This window comes from Nothobranchius furzeri, chromosome 13, assembly GCF_043380555.1.
Source record: "Nothobranchius furzeri strain GRZ-AD chromosome 13, NfurGRZ-RIMD1, whole genome shotgun sequence".
NCBI classification, from domain to species: domain Eukaryota; kingdom Metazoa; phylum Chordata; class Actinopteri; order Cyprinodontiformes; family Nothobranchiidae; genus Nothobranchius; species Nothobranchius furzeri.
The window spans coordinates 40974759-40992339 of NC_091753.1; the positions used below are offsets into that span (position 1 = coordinate 40974759).

Sequence of the window (17581 nt, forward strand, 5' to 3'; positions counted from 1 at the left end):
ACATAAAAGACTGAAACAAACAGAACCCGACCCATTTAGGTCCAGCAGATTCCGTATGTTGACTATGGAAGCCGTGGAGGAACCGAGCAAAACGGACTCTAAAGGGATTTTCATTAACATTTAAAGTCAGAAATGTCCATGATTTCTACGTCGTGTCAGAAGCAGTGACACAATTACCAAAGCTTTAAAAGCAGTTGAATTTATATTTCTATATACGGTATACTATATTTATTATTTAGTTAGTTAGTCTACACTAGCCACATGACAAAACCGTTAGGTGACTGAGGAACATCTGAGATAGATGTACACGACGATGTCACAGACATTCTGACTTTAAAGTTGATCCGGACCAACTCCATGCATAGAAATCTGTCTAATGTAGACCAACAGCTCCCTAGAAAGAGAACAACCCCCCATGGATGGTTTTTGAAAGATCCTGTATGATTTTAGCTGCCCTGCAGAAAAGTATCGTGTTCAGGGTGTTTCATCTGCGTTGTAGCGCGCACGTCCGTCCTCTCGACCTTACACTCTTCTCTCCAAGGCAGAAAAGGAAAGTGGGGGCTTGAACCTTAGGTTTCAGCTTACAGAAGTGTCAGATCCGTCTAGAAAGTCATTGATTGTTTCATTAGCACGATTACATGGCTGATTCCTTATCCTGGGAATGAACCACCTTAGCACGTTCTGAACTGTCCTCCAAACCTCGTTTGTCTATGAGCGGTGATTGCTCAGGGATGGCAGCAGACGAATCCATCCTGACATCGCTCAGCTCCACTTCTCCTTCGTGTTTGGCGTTGCGGTCCACGTAGAACTGCAGGAGTCCAGCTCCAAACGCATCGCCCTCCACGTTCAGCACAGTGCAGGTACGATCACTAAACAAAGGCACAGCACAGGAAAAGCTTTTACTTTAATGACATTAGGGCATGAAATGTTGGGTTCATATTTGCCACACTTTGAGATGGTCATCATTCTGTGCAGCCACATAAAGTACTCACACGACCCAGTCAACAGCCAGGATGAGAGAGATGTCAGTGGTTGGTAGTCCTATCGCCTCCAGGATGATGGCTAATGTCAGCACCCCACCTGCTGGAATACCGGCCGCTCCAACACTGGACGCTGTTGCCGTCACACTGAGGAGAACAAAGGAGACATTGGTGTGAGAAAAAAACTTAATAAAGTCTTTTCAACATAACACTCAAATGCATTCTTTATTACAATACCCAACTTTCTTCATCCAAAAGGAAAACTATTAAATATGAAGGACTTTGATTCCAGCTTTTGGCTCTAAGCACTTTATCCAAATCCGGTTGTGTAACTGGGGACGTGCTGCTGAGGCCTTTAGGACTTACAGGATGGTTATGACTTGGATGAAGTTGAGCCTTGTGTCATTCAGCTGGGCAATAAAAACCGCAGCCACACACTGAAAGAGAGCGGCTCCGTCCATGTTGACCGTTGCACCGATGGGCAGGATGAAGCGGCTGATGTGCTTGGAAACGCCGTTTTTCTCCTCCACGCACTTCATCATGAGGGGCAGCGTGGCAGAGCTGAGAAACAGGAAAAAGGCAGGGTGAGTGCATGAGGGCAGAAGGTATGCAGAGTGTGTGTGTGTGTGTTTTAGACAGGGAAGCTCAGTGCGTGATATTTAACAGCCACACTAAGTAAATAAGTATTGGAGGGAGAGTGAGATAAAGCAACAGCAGTCAGTCGATTACCTGGAGCTTGTTCCGAAAGCAGTTGCCAGCGCTGTGAAGATCCCCCACAGGAAGGTGTACGGGTTCTTCCTCGTGAAGAGGAAGTAGATGGCCGGCAGCACCAGTAAGCCGTGGATGGCGTGGCCAATAATGCAGCAGGCTATGTATTTTCCCAAACTGGCAAATAGTTTGCCAACGTCATCCATTTCCACAATCTTACCGGCAACAAGGAACATGATACCAAAAGGGGCGTACCTGCAGACCGATGGGAGAAAACAGGACAAAGCTATAGGTCATGTTACAAGAACACAGCACAAAAGAGAAACCTCTCACTGACGAGACAGGCTTTACACGTTCAGATCCCAGGATTTATTTGAGAAAAACACTCAATGTTGACTTGCACTTTGAGATGCTGCCTCCCTTACCACATGATCCAGGAGACCAGCACCATGGTGGCCTCGTTGAAGGAGTTGAAGAACTTGATCAGGATTTCTCCTTCCTCACCCAGCTTCCTCAACGCAATACCAAACACAATGGCAAACACCACCAGACCGAGAATATTCATGCCATCTTGGTCTGTTCCAGTGGGCACCTGACGGCCAAACAAACAAACCATCCATCCATCAGTAAAGAAGCAGTCGCATAATAGTTGCATCAAAACGGGGGGAAAAATCTGCTTTTTCTCACCTTCTCCACTGTGAAGTTAAGGTTCCCGTCTGTGCCGTTCATTTTAACCAGCTTGTAGGAGGTGGCATACTAGTTTCAAAGTAAAAGTTTGTTGATTAAAATCACCCAAATAAATCTAACCACACCAAACATACATCACAGACACCGACATGGAAACGAGTTCAGACTCACCGACTGAAAGGCAGCAGACACCAGGTTGGAAGGGAAGATGTTTCTGTGGACAAAAGAAAAAATATATATTTTGAGTTATAAAAGTTCAAAAATTAAGTTCAAAAATTTACCAAATCACATGGTTGATCATGAAGAAAAAGCAGGAAGAAAAAAATATTGAACCATAAATCCCCTTCTTGCCCCTTTTACCCCATGTGACGAGGTTAATGGTGCTCTGCTAACAAAAGCTGCTACATACGTTAAGTCTGACGGCAAATGAACCCACACACGAACTCGTAGAACTTTGCAAAGTTAATACCTCTTTGCTTGGTTTTAGAGCAATAAGGCATTAACTTATTAAAGCTCTTTACAGTCAAGCAATGCTGTTCATTAGAAACATGAGGCTCAAATATCATGTGACGAGGCAGGGAGCAGCTGGCTGGACCTCAGGTTGGAGCATAAACGTCGGCCAAGCTTTACTAGAATATCTGGATTGATTTTTTTTCTTTTATTGCAAACACACTGCAGCCCTTATACACAGGATAAGCCACATTTATGGCAGATTTCGCACACACTTAACCAGAACTCACACCTGAACACTCACTTCCCTTTTATGGTAGGTCAGAAACTTTGTTCTAATAAAGTCCTAAGTGTTTATGTTTATGTATTTAGCAGACGCTTTTGTCCAAAGCGACTTACAAGAGTGGTGGTTGGTGTGGTTAGATTTACTTGGGTGGTTTTAATCAACAAACTTTTACTTTGAAACTAGTATGCCACCTCCTACAAATACCACGTTTCCATTCATTCTTGCTATTTTACTGCTTTGTTTTAAAACTCGTCACTGTTCAATGAAAGTATCCGGCACAAAACCTTCACACGTAACCCAGTTATGTAAATGCGGGCAAACACAATATTGTTGTTGTCATGCCAACAGCTGACACAAACACATGCACACACCAGTGTGAAAGTATGTCCATTTTTGTTTGTATTTATCTACTCTGGCATATTTGTGGAGGAACTAAACATCTGGAGCGGGTCAAGGTGAAATTACTTAAGACTTCACATCCAGCGATGATTGTTTTAGAGGATTGGTGGGGGAAAAAGAGAATAACAAGAAAAGTAAACTGAAACAAACAGATGCCACCTGCCACCTTTGAGCCAAACTGAAATTTAGTCAACAAATCAACAGGTGGCAGATCGTGGCCAGACACCAGCTGGGAATGTTGACATTTGTTTTATGTGGGAAACAAACACACAGGAGATAAGACAAGTCAACACGGATGTGAAGAAGTGCCTGCAAATAGTGAAAATATTCCACGTCTATCTGACCCGACACGCAGGGTTGCTGCTTTTAAGAGTGTGACCCCTGAACGATGACAGATACAATATTTAATTTAGTTTAACGCAGCATGTTCCTCTCAGGGCTCACTAAAACATTAAAGCAAGCGCTAATGAGAGACCGGCTGCATGGTTAGGATAATAAGAAAACCTGGGTTGTAGCATGTGTGCAACACAAGATAACACTGCTGTGGAGGCCAGCTGAATCAAAACCAAAATGGAGCTTAAAGCAAGGTTAGAAAACACATTAATGTGTTCATATTTTACAAAAAAAAAAAAAAACTGAGCTCAAAGCTTTTTTGGGTCACTTTCTATTATTTAAGTAACAACATGGTGAAATGGTGCACTTATGTTTTCTATTGACAGTAGATAAACTCAGCTTTAATAATTAGGAAACTGGTCAACAGTTAGCAAATCTGGTTTGAGACATACTTTTGCCCAGCCCTGTGAAACAATGCGTGTGTGTGCCCTGCATCAAGTTTTAACCACACCTTTAGTTATGATGGAGGAAAGACACCCCACCTGGTATTGTTTTCCATTTATAATGCATGACACTTAATACGGCGAAACAACTAAAAATATGGCTACAATGACAGGAATGCTTTTGTGCAGAGACTAAATCGTGTTAATGAAAATACCTTTTAAAATATCGTGTTTACAAATGATCATCTTAGCACAATGTGTCCCCATGTTAGGGACATGTTTCGAGGATAGAAGATGGAAAATCCATCCATTATTAATCAGAAGCAAAGTGAGAATTACAGAGTTGTAAACCTCCAGGTTTAATGGGAAAAGAGTTTGGCCTACACATGACAGGATTGCTTTTAGCATCTGATGTTCTCCATTTTTAGGTTTCTCAAATAGTCCAGGGTAAATAAAGTTGACCACCTTTAGCTGGAACAAATGGTCTGACTCAACTTCCTGTTGCTCCACCATGGAAGAGGTGGCGCATGGGTGTCCCTGTCCCATGGTGAACCTGGTGCATTTATATCAAGAAAACGGTGGAAAAGAGGACTTCAGTCAGTCTAAACAACAATCAGACAGTCTTTAGATCTTCACGTGAGTCTAAAAATAACCAGATAACACGTCCTAGTTTGGTCGGATCGTCATGTTTTATGGAACGGAAATCCTCTGACATCATTTCCAGGCGCTGCGCAGAAACGGAAAAGTTTATTCCGTCATACAGGAACATGTTCACAGTTTTAGAGAAGTTTATTTTTACCTATGGACAAGATTGGACCGTGACCACAAAAGTGTCCTGAAATAAAATTATTGCTGAATCACTGTATTTTGTCGGGGGTAACTACACTGGCACAACACCGGTGTTGTTCTGCTGAGGAACGAACCCACATGAGAGCAAGTTCAGCTGATGCAACAGCCGGTTCTCGTTACACAAAGGTACAGGGCGCCACATGTGGCTGTGTGTGAGCTGGTGGTGCAGTTTGATCACAAGTTCCACTCACCTGATCAAATCCAAGAAGGAGTCTATAACTTCTTTAGGAGGTGGCATATCTTCGCTCAACCCATCCATCTTCGGGGGTTTGTCGACGGCGCCTGGCTTGATTATAAAAGCCATCACGACACCGATCGATGATGCGATAAGCGTGGTGACCAGGAAGAAGAGCATGGCCCAGCCGCCAAGTTTCCCCAGTGCTTTGGGATCAATGCTGGCGGCTCCGGACACCAAACTGCACACAACCAGGGGGATGATGATCATCTTCAGGAGTCGAATGAGGATCTCCCCTGGGAACCCAATGTAAATCTCCTGCGTCTTTGTCAGTCCCACGTTGCGGACCCCAAGTCCAATAAATACACCGATGATGACGCCGGCCACGGTGAGAATCACCAGCAAGTTGGCCCGAACGATTCTGAGCACCCGTTCGGACAGCGACTCCCGGCCGGTCTTCTTGTGGATGCCCAGTCCATTAGCTAGGGGCTCGCCGTTCACTGCCTTCATATCAATATCTACCTTCTCAGCCATTACGCACGTTAAATAGTTACTTTTGTACTTATTTTACAATTAAAAGTACTTGTTTCAACAAGCTGTTTAAAGTAGTCAAAGGACTTTCTGTTACCTCCTTCCTCAAACTAGTTCAGACTCAGCTCTCAGAGCGGCGCGTGAGCTTCTTCATCTACCGGTAACGCAAGCCCCGCCCCCCGAGTTACGCAAAGACCCGCCCTCTCGAGGGAAAAGTCTGTTCCTGGTTAGTAAATTTGTGCTGTTCCTCCAGCTTTTGTTCCAGCATTCTCTTTTAAAATGTGTCAGAAAGTGCTACAGGTCTAAAGAATGTTGGTGTTTAGAGAAAAGGAATGTTAGTTTAGTTACTAATGTGTATTGCCACAGCATCCTGCTTGTCAAGTATGATGAAATAGTAGTAAACAATTGCATATCACCCCCCTCACTCTCTGAAACAGGCAAACAAATGGAGACAACATGGAAAAAAAATATCGGCTGTTAATATCGGCCCGGTTTTATTTATTGTACCGATACTGATATGTTAAAAAATGACCAACATCGGCCAATACCGATATTGATGCTGATATGTTGTCCAGCCCAAAAAAAAAAAAAAAATATATATATATATATAAGCCCAGGGCACACCAGAGATAGGTGCACTGCATCGCGCCCTCGCCCCAGGCTTCACTCCACTCCTTCCTGTTTGAAAAATGCAACAAATGCTATTATCTAGCAGACGAGAGGGTGGAGCCTCTAACAAATACACACCGCCTCGCAACAACATTGTGGCATCATAATGTACCAGCCAACGTCATAGTGCACCTCTTAAGCCTAATTTATAGTTTTCCGTCAGCTCCACCAGGGAGAGACACGCACGGACGGAGACGTTTTGCCCACTTACTTCTCCGTCTCCTATGGAGTGTTACAAAGCAGTTCCTCGCCAGGACAACAGAGGGCGTAGCGCTGTTCTGTGGTATTCTGTCATGTCAAGATAGTGTTTATATTGTGTTTTTTGTATTTAGGAGATTTTTTAACACAGGCAAATTTGTCCTTCATTCACCTTCACCTCTTCATGCACTCGCCACCTCTTAACCCACGTTTCCCGTCATTTGCGTCCATGAATATAATGCTTTCTGTGCATCTTTTCACTCCTCCAGTCACAGGGGAATAAAACATTCCTATTTTAGAGTTTTTCCACGAGCTATTTTTCTAGTTGCTCCGTGTCTGTCGCTATATCCTTGGCTCTTTTTGTTTTTAAGGGTGCAATGGCGGCACTGAAGACGACAGCGGCGTTCTCACCAATCGTAAGCTTACGTTCTCCATTTTGACGGGCGAATGTTTAGAAAAGAGAGCTCGACTCCGTCTGTCCTTGCGAGGGCTCTCCAGCAGGCTTGCAAGGTTGGATAATGGCGTTGCGTGGGTTCGTCTCGACACAGATGGAGAAGTATAAATTAGGCTTTAGCCAATAGCGACGGCAGATTTAAATTCAGTGTTCTTATTTGAAGACAACACAACACAGACAGTTTCAGGCAGAATATTTAAATTGTAAATAAGATGCACTAAAGTGCCAAATTATTGACTACACATGTCTACAGCCCAATTAGACACACTCATTTATATAGTTTATCAGCAAAACAGTTGATTTGGGGGTGACTTGCTCTTTAACCTGAAACAACTGGCATATATTGCATCATGTAGTGAAGAGTGCATCTGAAAAGATGCAAAAATGCAGCTGTGTCATGATTTGCAAAGGTTTCGAGCTAAATAAAAAGGAAATATATAAAAGGTAGGAAAAGTCCTAAATTAGGCTAAATCAAATACATTCTTTGACAGAATTAGCTTTTATCCAGAAAACTGCTAGATTTTGAGCCTCAGTGCTACACATTTAAATTGAGGCAGTCAGAAAATGGGCAATCGCTAATCTCTCAGATTACTTCCTTTTATTAGAGTGGCAGTGTAACTAGGGCACATTAACAGGGAAGCAGAGGTTGAGGTTTTGCTTCCACAGCTGTGTAGACTGCCTATGGACTTTGATGTGACCTCCCTCCTTTCTGTGCTTATTTGCTCTCCTCCTGAGTGCCAAACCAACATAAAAAGCTATCTTTTTTTGATGTAGCAACGATATCACAGGGCATTGCATATAAGCATGAACTGGGTTTAAGGTTAAGAGGATATCATGTCCATTCCAACTGTCACCATGGCTTTGTAGAACCCTATATATTTTAATTAAGAGCATTTAAAAGAAAATCAGAATGATAAAAGATGTCAAGAATTAAAGTTTTAGATGAAAATGGTAGAAAAGGGTTTAAAGTTTCCATCAGATGATGGTTTCCTGGCTACTACTTTGCTATCTTTGGCGAGGCATTTGTTAAACTGTAAAATGAGACCTATTCTTAATGTGTGGGATACAGAGGCATACAGTCTGATATCTTAAAATTTGTTCACAGGGGTCTAAATCCTTCCTGGGTTAGCTTACACTCAACAATGATCTAGATCCCCTTTTTAAGTGTCCTGCTGGTAGAAACTGGTGGGAAAAGCACCTTTAACTCTAAAGAATGCCCACAGATCCAGAACTCAGGCTGGTAGGGAGCTGTCCTTGCAGGGCTCAGTTTGTTATGTCAGGCCTGTTCCTTTGTTCCTTCTGCCTGTGTGAATGATTGGAAAGAATCACCATGAAACGGGGCAGAACTCTGTGAGAAAGGACAACTTCAATGGCTAAAACCACAGGAACATGTCAGCTAGAAGAGTTTTCTCTAGAGTAGGCCCCATCTATAATAAACACACACTGCACACAGCCAGTGCACATGCTGTGGTTAGGAATTTTTGACTTAGTTTAGATTAAATTCAAATTTCTCTGACGCTTTAATGATTTTTTTATCCACTGCTATGGAATGTTTAAAGGTGTGGTTGACTGAAAAACAAACTTTTTTTTTTGTTTTTTCTGAATACAATCAGTCACTCAGATTTTTACATGCAGGCTGAACATGAAAATAGTCTCCTACACCTATTATTAGCTTCTGATAGAAAATATATGATGAAGCTCTGGGATTTGAAAATCCTCACAGATCTTTGTAAGTTAGCGTTCATGGACTCACCCATCTTGAATGCTGCAGGAATCAGCAGATAATGTCTGCGCTAGTTTAAGCTAACCATTAGCATTAGCAATTCACTACACAGCAGAAGCTCCTCCAAGGCTGAGTTATAAGTGGAGGGAAAACATCCACATTGCAAGTCAGTGGTAGAGTTGTGTTGCCATTAGCCAATCCGGGGCGAGATGTTCAAATATCAAGAAATAAGACTCCAAAACCTGCTTTCTGGAGCTTTTACGTTCGAGAAATGGTGCACCGGTGTATTTCTTCCCGTGAGAACGACTTGGAAAGCATTCATTCCTACTACAGATCACTGCAAATATACCGATTGAACAAGTCAGCCACCCCTTTAAACAAACTTTTGGACTTATGATCAACTAACTCTCAGCGTTACTTTGTTGTAAGGAAAATCACAATAAACCTGGAATAATGAAGCAGCCTCTTCTGATCTACAGTAAAGTAGTTATAACCAAGGTTACCGTTTGACATCTGTAAGATAAAAGAAAACAAGCAGGAAAACATGAAGAGGCAGGGGTGTTGATGTTATAGAGAAAATGCAAAAAGTGAATGTAAGAACCCTTTAAAGCCCATCTGATTGGGGAGACAAGCCCTTTTCTGTCTACTTTCTGCCATGTCATGAAAGTAGATCGAAATGCTCTATGAATGGTTTTCATTGACCTCTGGAACATTTTTCCATCCCATCCAATGGCTGTTATGTAAGAGGTTTTGATCAAATTCATCCAGGATTCTTCAGGAAGTAAAGTGCTGAGTCATTATGAAGGAGCACTTGTGAATGGAAATCAAAGAAGAGTTTCTATTAAAACTCAACTATAATGACACTTTTTGACCAACTTTTTCATGGAAAAAAGTACAGACGTTATCATTTTAAATATGAATCATACAGATGATTCTGGCTATTTTGATTCTGGTTTCTTGTGTTTATATAAACTTCTCCTGCACTCAGCAGTGCGGAATGATCCAGAGCTTGTGTTAGAAATAATGCTTAGTCATGCTAAGTTTTGACTGAGAAACTGCTTTAGGGATCAAATTGGAACGAAAACCGTCAACAAATTAATATTCCATATTTGTGTGTTTAATTTCCTTTTTTCCCATAGTGTGTGTGGGTTATCAATCCAACAGTAGGTGATAGAATGGCCTCTGAACCCTATTTGATCTCTTGGAATAATCTGCATCAAAGAAAGGCTTCCTGTAGTCAGTGGCGGATTTAGCAATTTGGGGGCCCAAGGCGAACACAGACATGGGGCCCCCTTACCCTAAATTTTCGACAATCTTATCTTTAACTGGATTTGCGAAACTCTCCTCTCTTCTGACATGAGTTATTTTCCCGTTTATTAGTCCTCCTTTTTTCTGTCTTTCTCTCCCTTTGAGTGCCTTCAATATTTGCTCTGCTTTCTTCTTCCTGTCAGTGCTCCTGTGCTTTTGCCTTTTTTTTCTATTTTCCATTTTGGTCTATGTTTTCCTCCCTTTACAAGTTTTCCATTGTCTTTTCTTTCTGCTTCCTTTTTATGTTTACATAGAAAAACAACGTCACTCTCAGAAGTGAAGATAAAAGCTATTTTAAAGCAAGCTGCTTCCTTCTTATTGCAGCCACTAGGATAACTCCATTTCATGCTTAATGTTTTGACCACTGCTTCGAGTTTGTTACGAACGCTCCCGCCTCTCTTCTTCTTCTTCTGCTTTCTCTTTTTCTTCTTCTTCTTCTTCTTATTTGTGGTCTTATGGCACTTGGCAAACAACAATTTGGTACATTACTGCCACCAACTGGATTGGAGTGGAATAACTACCAATCAGTTCCTGTTTGTGCATCGGCATCTTAAAGGAATAGTCCATTGTGGCATTAACAGAGGGGTGCCAGCAGTCAGGGCAAGGGGGCCCCCCAACATAAGGGGGCCCCAGGTGGCCGCCGACCTACGCCTAATGGTAAAACCGCCACTGCCTGTAGTTATTAAGAGATTTACACCATATTATCAGACTTGCATGTCCTGTCTATAAGCATTCTCTTTGCAATTAGAGCCTAGTTTTAATGAATGAGCCTCCTCTGTTATGGTTTTACTGCAGCGACGAGCAGTGAGCTGCTGGTGTCACAAGGTCCACATGCTAAGCTACTTATAATCTTTTCTTCCTAGTGGTATGCGCGATGATAATTGATCCACTTGCTCACCCTAAAGTCAAATTTCTTAGGAAAATAAATGGACGAATAGTTTTTCTGGTAACCTGTGTGTTGGTTAGTTCTGCTGGCTCAGATCTTTACATGCTCCTGTCTTTTTGTTGCATTTGTTCTTAAAGGAATGTGCATCACTGCCACATTTGTTTTACACTAACGTCCTCTTATGGAGATGAAATCATTGAGGTTGAGATTTGAAACATAATAATGTTATGTACAATCTATTAGCAATGAGTGTTTCTGATAAATGACCATCAGCTGTAGCTCAATATCTGCTAAATTGACAACGTTTTGGCCGTTTTTGGCTTTCTAAGACTGATGAGGCAACAACCTAGCCTGGCAAGCCAGACTAAATAACTTTGCAAAGCAAGAATTTGGTCTAGTTCACTAGGCTAGCAACAACCTTCAGTTGGGTTGACTCTAAAAGTTAATCAGTTGTATTGTGCAGTGATTATTTTATGCATGTTTAATTAAAACCCATCCTGTGGTAGTAGAGCTGTTTTGCTGACAGATGAACCGGGTCGGTTCGATGGCCGAGGATTTCATTACAACATTTTAAAATCGCCGAACATCTTTTTACACCTTCAGGATAAAGTTTGAGTTAACTATCGACGCACACTGGGAATCCACACAAAGTTTCATTCAGGAGGAAATTTAAGTTGCACAATGTGTTGGGAGAGCTTTCTGGTTCATGTTCTTGCTTTAAATGTGTAACTCTGTGTTGTCGCTCCTGGTTCCTTTCAGGTTCTCCCTTACCTCAGAGGACCCTTGTACTTTGGAATGCTGCTTCACAGATATAGTTGATGTATTTAACTTGAGAGGCTGAAGTCAGGTGATCAGTCTTGTCAGTAACGAACAGAGAAATGCTGCGTTGGTGTTCTTTTGTGTTGACCTTCATTCGTTTTATCTCAGGTTAGATGAGATGAATGAAGCTCCTCCTCATCTTCCCCTGAGAATCCAGTAACTGGATCTCTCTGCACGTTGTCTCTGAAATAGCCAGAGTCAGTTACCTGCTTGAGGTAAAAAAAAAAAAACTGTGTGTTTCAGCGGTCAGAGCGCTCCCACAGGAGGACTGAGACCTTTCCTCTTTGTCAAAGAGGGACAACACACAATACTGCTCTGTCCATGTCCATGTATGACTGCATTGTGTGAGTTTGTACATACCGGTATGTGTAGGTTTGTGACACTGTGGATCTTTATTAATGAGGCTGAGGTTAATGGATGTGGTGTGTTGACTGTTTTTTTTTGTTTGTTTGTTTTGCTGCACAAAATTAAACAGAAAAAAACATTCATAATATCTGAGATCTGCACTCACAGCACCCTTTTCACCTTGACAGCGTTGATTGAAATATGTTTTGAATGACACCATTTACACTCCTAGGTACATTTTAAATGACATTGGATTTGATGTTTTTTCCTATATGTACCAGAACTGAACCACCTACATCCACAGTCTCCAGTATCTTACTGGGTCGTGGCTGTTGGGGACTAATTGGAGACGCAAAATCCTGAGAAAGTCTAAAATCACACTGAATTGTCATGTTTTTTTGTTTTTGAGACAAGATCTTTTTTGACATGCACTTTAGATTTTGCTCAGCAACTTTGTTTTTTGAGGCTCGATTTCCATTATAATTAATCCCGAGTGTTTCACAGGTATTTGGTTACTATGGTAATTTAACGAGCCATTGACAACAACTTCCCAAATTACTACTGGAAATTTTTGTAACTGTAATGTGAAGAAGTAGATGAATCTCTACATCTTTTCAGAAAAAATAGTTGCTCCTGAATTTATTTTCTGCAAAAAAATATGAAGCTACAACAGATGAGGCCGAGTGATACTCATGCAGTCAGTTTAATATGCAGAAGTGTTCGTGCTGGTGCACCTATATTTATGCAAAGTAAATGGATATTTCAGTGAGTGTCATCAGCCAGTTGCAGTCATCAGAACTGAGTGTACTATATTAAACGATACAATATTTTTAGTTTTATATTTCAGAACTATGTGGGGATTAGTAGGTGACCTCTGCAACAGTAGATTTACATTTTTCTTATCAGTCCGAAGCTCACAGAGACCCGAGCAGCCAAATGAATGTGAGTGAGATGTGCAGCTCGGAAAGCAGGCACTGCTGCCAGAACACAATATCTTCCCACACGACATTTGCAGGGAACATTCAAGTCAAGGCAGTACAAACCAGCCTGAGCTAGTAGGGACTCTGATTTGCTGAGATCAACACGCCCTTCTTGCCATGCCACCCCTCCTCTTTCCCTGCTCCTTCTCATACAGTCCTGTTTTGGAGGTCATACGATACTCAGAATCTCCTCTTTTCACCAGCCCAGCCTCTCCCCATCTTATTTTCTGCTTCCCACTCAGTTTTTGTACACCAGACTTCTTTGTGTAGGACATGAAGAACAAAAAAATGAAGGGGCTAAATAGCACTACTACTGTGTATGCCACGTTCATCTCTAACATATCAGTAAAGTTACTCAAACAAACCCGCCTGTAACAGGTTGTGTCCTCGGCGATTACGCAAACAGTGGACAACCTAAACGACTGAGTCATCACTTTTTAAATATTTGTTCTCCGGTCTCGCCATGCTTGGTGCGCCCATGCATCTGCATGTTATTAAAACCAGCCACGTTACTAACTCAAGACCCACAGGAATCTGTTTTCTACAGTTTAGCTTTTATTAGCTCTTGTGTGTGTGTGTGTGTGTGGGGGGGGGGGGGGGCAAGCTGACGACTTAGATATTGTGCACATGTTGAGTCAGAACTAAACTCATTGAACTTAAAATGAATTTTTACCAAATGAAAAATCTGAATCAAACTTCACAGGTAAACTGGTTCATATGTACAAAATCACACCCATCAGCGTTCATCAGCGCACGTTACTTCTCCACTGATCAGTCAGTGCGTTTGCATGTGCATCTAAGTCAATCTAAAGTGATAAACTGGGAGCCTTTGTCCTGTTTACTTGCATGTTAGAAAGCCGAAAACTCAAATGAAGTTTGTTCCACTCTGGTCCAGTAGGTGATGACATGCACACTTTTGTACGATCTGCATTCTCCCAGTTAGCTTATAGCAGACAAACTTGCAGGAGTGAAGCAGATTAAGCTATCATCATCATCATCATCATCATCATCATCATCATCATCATCACCTTTATTTATAAAAGCACTTTACAGACATATATTATGTCACCAAGGTGCTGAACAAGACTAAACTAAAAAGATAAAAACAAAGAATATAAAAGAAACCAAATTAAAAAAACAGCAAAATACAAAACATCAGTTAACACACAGATTTAAAAGCCAGATTATAATAATGGGTCTTCAGCGCCTTCTTAAAAACCTCTACCGACGTGGAGAGTCGCACAGATAATGGAAGATCATTCCTTAATTTCGGGCCTGCTACCAAAAATGCCCTGTCTCCTTATGTTTTGAGCCTAGTTGCAGAGACTAGGAGCATATGGTGACTCTCTGAGCGGAGCAAACAACTAGGTATATATGGCTGTAACAAGGACATGTTTTCCAGGACAACAAGCATGAATATTAAAATCTCCCATTAGTAGAATTTGATCATAACGAGATGCACAATTAGCCAAAAATTCACTGAACTCAGATAAGAAATCCTTACTATATTTTGGGGGTCGATAGACCTCCGCACAAAGGAGTGGCTGTTGTTGGTGACCAAGCTCAAACAAACAGTTCAAAACTGCTGTTAGAGGACCATGGGATAAGTCTTTTAATCTTGACATTAGTTTTGTATACAACTACTAGGCCCCCTCCACGCCTTTTAGCCCTCGGAACATTGATAAAAACACAGTCAGCCGGAACTAGTTCATTAAGGGCAGAGGACTCACCAACAGTAATCCATGACTTCGTTACACAAAGAATATCCAGACCATGTGTAACAAAAAAATCATTTAAAATGAACGTCTTGTTAGCCACCGACCTAGCATTGACCAGGCCCCACCTCAAACAACTCAAACAAGATGAAGCATTAGCTCCAATGAAAGTTGGAGCTCTATTCACTGGTTGAAGATTCAGCAAGTTGATTCCTCTTTGATCAAACCACTGGGAAGGAGGGGGACGACCACCGCATTCACCTGGACAGCCGGCAACAGGGACGAGCCACGAGCCAACCGGATCCAGTACTTCCCACGGCACCACAAACTGTGTAGCTGCCCACAGGATCGTACGAGAACCACCAGTAAAGACATTCTTCAGGCTTTCCACCTGACAAGCCGTCCCCCACGAGAACCCCGTTTTCTACGTTTCCTCCTCCAGCACGGCAGTAACCACTAATGGGCCATTCCCATCTGTACCTGGTCGGCCCGGCCCGGATAGCATAGCTTGCTTACATATCTCGGTGGTCTTCCTTTTTTCAGTGGTGCAACAAGACTGTTTTTCAGCCCTCTTTCTGAGGTGGTCTGCTTCAGGCTGACCAGGGCCAACACACCCACTGCTGACAGCAAATTCACACCTTCCATTACAACAAGCCTCTGATTGGTGGGTCGATTCAGCCCACTTGAGCTTAAGGCATGCTCAATTCATTATCATTCATTATCATGCTGATTACCTAGAAGCTGGAAATGTCTCTTGACTGCATTCCTTGCATACCTAAGCAAGGATGTGTGGAATCAACCGGGCCAGGCTGGGGCCGACTGGAGCTATCCGGGCAGGGCCGACCAGGTACAGATGGGAATGGCCCATTATGCCGTCAGTCCATCCAGGTAAGGGGGAGAATTATTCCTGTACTCTCCAGCCGTAGACGGTAAAAGTCCAGCAGAAGAACCGATTTTGAATAAGGTCTGGCGATCATACACAATTCTGGGTTGGGCATTATGCAAAATACAAGCTAAAATTAGCAAAAACACAAAAAAATACAGAAGCTGACAGACGGCAAGCCGGTAACACTGGCGCCATCTTGTATCGTTGTATAGTAAAATAGGATTTGCACAATGGCCGAAGGAATGGACAACAATAATAATTTGTGCTGTGCTGTTTGATGGTGTTACTTTGTGGCGATGATATTATCAGAAGACCGCTTCCATGGTCCAGTCACTTCTGAAAGTTATCGGTATTAGCTCGACTGAGGCGTTTACTTGCAGATGCAGTTGTTTTTCTACCATATTACCTGGGTGCTTCTGCATAATTGGAGTTCACCCAGTACCTACACTGGTTTGTATATAGCAGCCACTTCTCTAATTATTGCCGCCCTATATTATTGTAATTTCTTTGAGTTTATTTCTTATTTCAAATGCTTACTTATCTTTTTTTTTTCTTGCACCAAGTACCGCAGCAGTTTCCTAATGTTGTGGTTATCGCACATATGGCAATAAAACCCTTCTGGTTCTGATTCTGACTCTGATTCAGCAAAACAAACACGTTTCAGGCATTTTAGATAAGGACGTCAGTCTATTTAGGGTTCCGTTTTCTGATGAGCATGTAAATGCACTGACTGCTTCAGTTAAGTTAGTGGAAAATCCAAATTACAACGGTATATGACAAATGTTAGATTAGAGAAAGAGCCCTCAATACATTTTCCTTAGTTTCTCAGTTCTGTAATCCAGTCCACTCATGTCCCATTTGTTCTCAGCTTGTCTATTAAAACTTTGGTTTTCACCTGGTGACCTGCGTTTTTAGAATCTCTCACAAATGTTGCTTTACTTTAAAGTCATACTATCTAACATTTTCATATTTTTAAATCATTTTCTTGAGCCAGTAAATGCTAAAATGACCCTTTGCAGGGATAATGAAATGTCACTCAGACTCCCACCGCCCTTTGTGGCCAGAATACTAAATTTGCAACTTCAGTCATGCAGGCTGCCACCTGTTGGACATTAAAAAAATTGAGCTGACATACCTGGCGCTGCAGTCTGCTTCCAGCAAGCTTCCTACATGTTTTAGATCATGAACACAACTGATGTTTTTACTTTAGTGATGAATCACTCCTGTAGAAACCAAATAAAGCTGGGGAGACATTTCAACACTTAGATTAAGGTGTCAAAAAGATGAAAGCGCAGCGAGGAGATAAGTTTCATTTTTGGTTTGACCACAGATAATTAAAAACAGACACTAAGGGGTGCTAAAAACAAGCAAAACTGCCAAGTGTGCCTTTAAGGGGACATTTTATTCTAAACTAACCTTTTGCATTCTTTTGTACTGCCAAATGGACCGCTCTTGCCTCTTTAAATATTTCAAACGTAAATGAAAGTCAGTCAGTTTTCTGTCAGTGATTGGTTTGAGAGTTTATGTGCTTAAAAAACCTTTTTCAAAAAGTAGAACCACCTCTCACATGCAAGAGGGACCTGTTGCCAGAGGAGCAGCAGTTCTACTCTGAGCCCCTCCCAAATATCAGAGTTTTTAAGCTTATTGACCCTTTGCACGTGACGTCACACGACTCATGTGACCGCCCCTTTCGCCATGATGGATGGCAAAAAGACAGTTTACACCCATAGAAACTCCAGTGAAGGTGGTCAAAACAA

The 17581-nt window shown here is 41.9% G+C and overlaps 1 protein-coding gene across 1 annotated transcript; it reads right to left on the reverse strand.

The window, feature by feature from the left end:
* Positions 1 to 302: 302 nt before the first annotated feature.
* On the reverse strand, positions 303 to 6025 carry slc1a5 (solute carrier family 1 member 5). Its single transcript, XM_015951478.3, has 8 exons — positions 5327 to 6025; positions 2547 to 2589; positions 2376 to 2444; positions 2114 to 2280; positions 1710 to 1943; positions 1347 to 1541; positions 993 to 1127; positions 303 to 869 (listed from the first exon to the last, which is right to left on the reverse strand). Exons 1-8 carry the CDS (start codon positions 5842 to 5844, stop codon positions 635 to 637), a joined length of 1596 nt encoding a protein of 531 aa, XP_015806964.1. The 5' UTR covers positions 5845 to 6025; the 3' UTR covers positions 303 to 634.
* Positions 6026 to 17581: the final 11556 nt, after the last annotated feature.